General features: G+C 34.7%; 1 protein-coding gene across 1 annotated transcript; it reads right to left on the bottom strand.

Annotated features, from left to right (window-relative positions):
• Positions 1-807: 807 nt before the first annotated feature.
• On the bottom strand, positions 808-2,530 carry LOC110607471 (anthocyanidin 3-O-glucosyltransferase 5-like). The gene has a single exon (XM_021746592.2). It carries the CDS (start codon positions 2,433-2,435, stop codon positions 954-956), a length of 1,482 nt encoding a protein of 493 aa, XP_021602284.1. The 5' UTR covers positions 2,436-2,530; the 3' UTR covers positions 808-953.
• Positions 2,531-8,497: the final 5,967 nt, after the last annotated feature.

Here is an 8,497-nt window from a genome sequence, read left to right as displayed (position 1 = left end):
TTGTTATGAGTTCCAGTAACCTTAAATCGACCTGAATCTAGGGCCGATTGCGATTCGGTTCATGGGTCGTTATATTGTTTGTCTTGTTGGCTTGTTATTTAGTGTAGCGATTCTGACGGTGAAAGAGTTCACTAGCGATGGCTGGATTGTTGTGGGTTCTGTCCTCATTATTTAGTCATTTTGCATAATTTAGTTTGATTTAGTTGCATTGATGGTTTAATTGATTTGGTTATTTTGCTTGATTTGCTTGATTGTTTTTTATTTGGTTTTGTTTAGATCTTGTGTTCGTTTGTTTAACTTTTTCTATAATTTTCTATTATTTACTTGTGCCTGTTAATGGAAATCTGATTGCATGGTCAAAAAATTAAGATGGAATATTTGATTGATAAAAAAAGTTTTAAATAATTAAAAAATTAAAAAAAAAAAAACGTAAAATAATGATAAAAAAATAACTTAACTTAAAATACTACCAATAAAATAAATTTAATATGATATAGCAAAATTAAAAAAAAAAGTTAAATAATTTAAATTTGAAAATGTGAAAATCAAATCATTATTGTATAGTAATAAAATCTAAAACTTATAGTTACCATTGTAAAACTCTGAAACTAAACACTAAATTTACCTCGCTTTGTCATAGAATCTCTATTTTTCTTCAGCAAATTAATGTGACGTGTTAAAAAAACAAGACATCGAAACGCAATCTTAATTGCAGTATAATAATTAATTAATTAATTAATTAATTAATTAATTAACTAAACTCTATTTATTTTTCTCGTTAGAACCAGTAAATTTTCAGAAAAGAAAAAAGAAAATCCAGCATACAATTTAATTAATTAATCCACACTCTGCTTTATATTTTTCTATAAGAAAACATAGACAGATCAATGATAGAAATAGACTAATCTTATGACGTTTTTAATGAAGTTCTTATTCTTGAGAATCACCTCATTTCATTTGTCTTCTCCTACTACCACAGTGATCGTCTCCGAGCTCTGCGTTTTCCAGCTTTTCTCCCACTCATTACCCAATGCAGACATGTAATTAAACGAGGAACCGCCTTCATTTAAAGCCTTCTCTCCACTGTCTTTAAGTTCTCTAACTCTCTTTCTTATTTCACTTCCTTCTTCATCTACCATAATCCTTCTAATCATCCTCTCTATCTCCTCCCTCTTCACTACTTCTTTCGCCGGTAAATTCTTTGGCCTCACTGCAACGCCTAGCTCCTCCGTCAACAGCGTCGCATTCATCCTCTGCTCAGCATATATTGGCCACGCAATAATGGGCACTCCTGCTGTGATGCTCTCCAATACAGAATTCCAACCACAGTGTGATAAAAATACTCCCACTGATGGATGGCTCATGATGTGAATTTGTGGGCTCCATTGTGGGACCACCAACCCCACGTTCTGAATCCTGGTCAGGAACCCCTCAGGGAAGTACCCTGACATGTCATCTGCACCGTCCCCTTGAGTAAAAAATGCTGCATCTCCTGTCTTTACGGTGGGTTGGCGAACCACCCAAATAAACCTCTGCTGGCTCCGCTCAAGGCCCCAAGCAAGCTCGATCATTTGCTCCAATGACAGAGTCCCACCACTCCCAAACGACACATAAACCACCGACTCTTTGGGTTGTTGGTCTAACCAATCGAGTAACTCACAATTTGAACCGCACGGTCCGGCCTGTCTCCTCAGAGGACCAATCGGAAAAACCGGTACCTTAGCTACTCGGCCCAGGAACTTCACATCTCTCAAAGCTCCGAATGTTGTTGGTTCAAGAGCTTCCCACGTGTTCATTAATATACCGTCAGCTGTCGGGATCTCGATACCTAAGCGAAAATACTCGGAATATTGTTGATTGGTTCGGTCCAGCATGGGATCGACTACCTCTTCCGGTCGAACCGGCCTGCAACCAGGAATTTTCATGGGCTCCTTCTGAAGAACAAACTCTCCTTCCACCTCTTTATCTAGAATCGGTACATATATAGTAAGAGCTAAAAACCATGCATTAGAAGCTATGTACACATATTTTGCGATGCCAAGTTCTTTAGCTACCTCCAGAGATTCAGTTCCAAAGAGGTCGACAATTATGGCTGCCGGTCGAAACTTGAGAGCGGATACTGCCGCCCAGAAAGCTGGCCTGATTTCTCTCATCAAAACAAAAAGACGGGTACATACGGTGGCTTCTGGGTCGATCAGGCAGGAAATGTTAGGTGGTGGGAGTTGGATGATTTCGCAGAGTTTTGGAGTCATGGCTGATCGGAGAACTTGAGGTTCAGCGGCTGATGTGTCGGAACCCACCATGAATATAGTCACATCGAAGTTGCAGAGTGTAACTATGCGTTTTCCCAGTTCGAGAACTGGGATGAGGTGTCCCAAGCCAGGACTTGATAGTAATACTACATGGGGCTTTGAGTTTAGATCAATGCTTCCCATGGCGATGAAATTAAGAGGAAGCAGTGGAAATAGAGACGCAAAAAGCAATGAACGTTACCTTCAAAGGAAGCTTCTTGTTCTACCAGGAGCTGCTCGGCTGCCACATCAAATTTATATTGAATAAAGAACTTGCACGTGGCTGTGTAACTTAATTTATATATTAATTAATTAAAAATTAAAATATTATATTAATATATATATATATATATATATCATATCATATTTTAAATAAAATTTATTTTATTTTTAAACAACATAAGAATTTTAAATTGGATTAATATCTATATTCTGAATTGCCTAAAAATAATTTATTTTTTAAATAAAAAAGTAACATCGTATTTAATATTTAACTTTACAAATAAAATAATCATATTTTATAATTTTACTTTTGTTTTTTATATTTTTTAAATTAAAATAGTAGTCTCTTAGAATTTCAATACTGCAAAATACACAAGTCAAACTGAGATGCTTTCGATTAATAAAATTTAAATATATATTATATTATTGTTAAAATATATTAAATAAATTAATTAAAAAATAAGTATCAATCAATTAAATTATTTTTTGTTGAGAAGTATGATTTTAGTACGTCCAATTCTAAACATATGTCTTCAATTCTATCCGACAGCACTTTTGCATGAACACGCAAGTCCGTCAAATGCAACAAGTGCATTGTACACGTGTTTATTTAGTCATATCTAAAATTTGAAGGATTTTTCAATCTTATTAATTTCTGGGAGTACTCTTTTAACAGACAAATTAATTGTCATCCAGGTTAAAATAAAATATATATTCTCAATTTTATAATTTAATAATTTTAAATTCCGTATTTTTAATTTGCCACCCTATCAATAATCGATAATAATTTTTTTAATTTTATTTTTTTCAAGATAAGTGATCTTGAATTCAATTTGAAAAATTATAATTACTAATATTAAATAATAATTTAAAATTTATATTAAGTATAAATTTTAATTTAAAAATACACGTTCTCAACAACTCTCACCAATTACATGTTATTAAGATAAGAAAACAAGATTGTCAATGAAAATATGAAATTTGAGTGAAAAATTTTTAACACAAGAGTTTTGATACTCTTAGAAAATTAATACTTTCATTATATATTTATAAAGAAAATTAATCTTTTAAATAGATATCTAAAAAATTTTACAATGATAATAAATTTTAAAAATATTAACCGTTATAATATTAAAATTTAAAATCAATTAAATTCGTAGTATAAAAATAATTAGATAAAAATAAATACATACAGAAATTAAATATCTAAATTTAAATTCTATATTCTTCTAAAATTTTAATCAACTAAAACAGTATTAAATTCTTATTTTTTAAACATTTTATAATAAAAATTTTTATTTCAAAAATTATTTAAATATAATAAAAGTAAAAGATTTTATCATTAATATATAACTCACTTATTCATTTACAATAAATTCTAATCATACTTAATTTCACTTTTCTACTTATGATTCATTTTATATTATTTTAAGAATTTTCTTTCTGACAAAGAGAATTTCGTTCATTATTTAATATTTTTAAATACTCTAATATTAATATTAAAAATAGTTAGATAAAAATAATTTATTAAATATTAATATTATCAAAATCAAACCCTTTCAATATTTATGTGCTCAATAAATTTAATAAAATAAAATATAAAAATTTAAATCATTAATTTTAAAAATTCAGAAAATTAATATATTTATTATTTACATAATTCAAAAGGAAATAATTATTACCTTTACAAGTACTTTTAAATAATTAACGGAAAGTCAAAAAAAAAAAAAAATTTTTTTTTTACCATGCAAAACTCATATGCATTGAAATTATTCAAATAGACTACAAAACCCATAAACTAAAACATACTTAGAGATGAACATTATTCAGTTTAGACTAAAAATTCAATCATTTAATTTAATAATTTAATTTGGTTTATATGATAAAATGGTTAAATTCGATTTTAATTGTTAAATTTTTTATTTAATTGGTTCGTTCACTTTTAAAAAATAAAATTTTAATACAATTAAACTGAACCATTTACATATATTTAAATATATTTTAGAGTATCTTATCTCCTTTTAGCTCAGTGGTGAGCTCCTCTAGTAGGTCTAGGTTTCGAGTTCTTTATATTTGCAATTTACTTTTAATCCTAACCATCCATCTTTAATGAATCTCAATCGTCAATTCTACCTATATATTCATTTTTAAAATTAAAAACCATAGTTGCTATTTCTTGCTTGTCTTTATTCCATCTGCTCTTTCTACTCAACTATCTCCATCTATGGCAACACCACACCTCTAGTGCGCAGCAACGCAATCTAGAATCCGCACCTTTTCCTTTTTTTTTTTTTTTTATTAATTAATTTTTAATTCTAACCATTCGTCTTTAAGGATCTCAACTGTCAATTATATGTATATATTTGTTCTTAAAATAAAAAAATCATAGTTGCTATTTCTTCCTTGTCTTTATTCCATATGCTCATTCTCCTCAAGTACCTCCATCTACGGCAACACCTTAGCTCCAGTGCATAGCGTCGCCAAATCTAACGTTGCAACCCCACTCTTCATCGTCGCAGTCCCGCTCTCGATAGCTAGCCTCAACATTTCACCACTTCAAGACCGATCACTGGAGAAGACAAACATAGATATCTTAAGCGGCAGAGAGAATCAATCGACAATAAGATGTAAACCACTGACAAAATCGATTCTCTCAACTCAAAGACCGTAAAATAAATTGAAGGCTCCAAGGAGATCATCAACAACATCCATCAAGAAAAAGGACAGCCTTACATTGAGCAATTTTTCAAATCATGCATATTTAAAAAAATAATTTTCAAATCATGCAGGATCCGAAAATATTTTCGGATTTTGTGTGTCAACCCACTGCCGAACACGCTAGTTCGACACCCATGGTGTTGAACAAAAGCAAGTTCGACACCATGGGTGTCGAACTGTGCTTACATTCAGCTTATTCGGCACTCATAGTGCCGAGCAAGCTGATTCGTGCCACGGGAGCAGATTATCTGCTCCTGTGGCTGCACGCCTGGCGTGTTTCTTCGGCACTTATAGTGCCGAAGATGTGATCTGCAGGGCTTGTTGGCTTGCACGGCCTTGCAGACCGTGCATGCATGCAATTGCACACCTGCATGCACCTGCATCCATTGCAGGTGCACGCATGCAATTGCACAGGAATTTGTTTCCTGTGTCACTGGACAATAATAAAAAGGCAATAAATCCCAACGGCTAGTTCGGCACTATCACTGCCGAACTAGCAAACGACTATTCCAAACCCTCTCCTATAAATTATCCCAGAACACACCACTCCCCGCTCTCTCTATAAAATATTCCAGAGCACATCACTCTATAAATCACTTTAGCCTGCCCCTTTTCGATCTCTCTATAAATTACTCTGTCCACTACTCTATAAATTATTCAAAATCTGCATTATATCCCAACAAATTGCGTTATATAGCTTATTTATTTCCCTCTACAAATTTCACAAAATTTTTATATCTACTCTTATCGATTCGACTACAAAAAAAGGAAACGCAGGTAAGTTTTTAATATTTTATATTCTAAATTTTAATTTCTTTTATGTATATAGTAAACTGAGATTAAATTATTTATTAATCTAAATTTTTTATATCAAATAAATGGTCGTTCCTGCATATGCTAATATTCATTGGGATGATAACATTATAAATAGTTGTAATAGTTACGATTATGATGGAGGTTTTTCAAAGATTATTCCAATAGTTAAACGGATAAGTTTTAATCAACTGGTCGGTAAAATTGCTCGTGCAATTGGATTATCTGAGAATAATGAATTTATAGAGACAATTAGTTTTAGAAAGCCTACAATTGTGGATGGTTCCTTAAAATTTGATTGTATGGAGATATGGGGTGAAGATGATGTATGTAGTATGTTTAATTACTTATATCAAATTGGTGGTATACCTGGTATAAAAATATATGTTAAGATACTTCATTGTGTTGATACTACAAATGAGGATGCTGATATTGGTCCATCTGGAACTGCTGTGGAATCAAATGTTGAACTATGTGAAGAGCAAAATATAGTTGATGATTATGGTTTATTTGATAGTCTTGCAGGGCCATCAATTAATTTATCTGATACAATAGAGAATGAGAATGAGGATGAGGATGAGGGCGATGATGAGGATGAAGATGATTCATGGATGTCTACTGAGGATGATGAGGATGATAATGGTCAGGAGGATAGTAGGAGTGAGTCTCTATATTACAATACACAATTTCCTAATCCTATTGTGTCTGTTGTTCATCCTCCCCCATACGCATAAATAGACTTCGATTTGCTGAGGGTGGATCATTATGATAGGCCAGAAGGTCATTCCTTTTGGGATCCTTCTAAAGAGTTTTCAGTTGGGATGATATTTTCTTTAAGAGATGCAGTGGCTGCGACTGCAAAAGAATTGTAATACCCGGCTAGACTCCGGTATCGGAATTCCTACCGTCCGGTGAAATCTCGGATGTCGGAGACCTCTAGAAGGGTAGGACCATGTTTTATAAAGATGTTTTAATGTGTTTTATGATTTTTATGTATTAAATAAAATGAGTTTTTGCATGAAAAGTCTTTGGAGGAAAACCCAGGTTCGGCCGCCGAAAGTCAAGTTCGGCCGCCGAACATGCATGCGTTTTGGAGGCACGTTAGGCCCCCGAAAGCATGAGTGAGGGAAGTCCAGGTTCGGCAGCCGAACCTCATGTTCGGCCGCCGAACATGGCATGCATGCGGAGGCACATTCGGCCCCCGAACGTGGTCTGGCCAGCCACTATAAAAGGGTCCCTTAGCCTAAAACGGGCGACAAGGTGAGCTCTCCGCCGTCTCTCACCCATTTTTGATGTTCTTCCTCTAAATCTTTCAAGATTTTCACTTGTTTTCACTTGGTTTGGAAGATTTAAGCTTTTGAAACAAGTTTTGGAGCTTTGGGAACTCAGGAGCTCATTTTCGTGGATCTCCAAGTTTAGGTCGTCTCCCTCTCGATCTTCAAGAGGTAAGAGCCGATCTTAAGCTCCTTATGTGTTTTAAATAAGTTTTATGCAAGATCTATGGGTAGAAATGCATGTTAGGTTATATGTTGAGTTTATGGGTTTATATTGATGTTTTGAACAATGTGGCTTGCTTGAGTATGTTTGAAGTGTTGTAGTTGGGGTATTTGACTGTTTGAGACCCCTAGGAACTTGTATGCATGATTTGGTTGAGATATATGCTTGATTTGAAGTTTTGGGTGGCAAGGGGTTCATATGAACCAAGTTTCTGCCTTTCTGGCAGAAACCAGGTTCGGCCGCCGAAGGGAGTTTCGGCCGTCGAACCCCCTTTGTGGAGGCAGCATTCGGCTGCCGAAGTTGCCCCCGAAAAGAGACTTTCGTCTCTGTCTGGGACTTTCGGCCGCCGAAGGTGCCGCCGAAAGTGCCTGACTTTCGGATCTGTCCAGGACTTTCGGCCGCCGAAGGTGCCGCCGAAAGTGCCCTGTTCAGCCATTTCATGCATATCTCTATGTGATATTTTCAGGATGTTTTAGGGGGTTTTTGGGGAGTATATTAGAGTTGTAATTACGTATGTTTGGTCCCTCATTTGAGTCCACCTGTGTAGGTTCGGACCCGAGGAACCGAGGACCCCAGCAGTGAGTTCAGCTGCTTCGGTATTGTCAGAGTCAGCCAGAGGTGAGTGGAACTAAAACTTAATCCTTTAAATTAAATGTTTTATCATGTTTCATGCATCATGATTATGCAATAGGATGATTGCATTAGTTTCACGAATATGCCGCATTGCATCAATTGTTGTTGATGTGGGTGAATGTTGGATGACCCAATTAGTCCAAGACAGGAAGACCAGGACCCCATGCTACGGCCTGGCACAGAGTAAGAAAGACCAGGCCCCAGTCTACAGGCCTGGCACAGAGTAAGGCATGGTTATGGGACTCGAAGACCAGGAGCCCAGAGGAGGCCCTGGAAAATGGTAAGTAATGTATGTATGACAGGAAGACCAGGACCCCATGCTA

Source organism: Manihot esculenta, chromosome 12, assembly GCF_001659605.2.
Source record: "Manihot esculenta cultivar AM560-2 chromosome 12, M.esculenta_v8, whole genome shotgun sequence".
In the NCBI taxonomy this organism is placed as follows: Eukaryota; Viridiplantae; Streptophyta; class Magnoliopsida; order Malpighiales; family Euphorbiaceae; genus Manihot; species Manihot esculenta.
The sequence above is the reverse complement of the archived record's forward strand: the minus strand, read 5'-3'. Positions and strand labels throughout refer to the sequence as shown.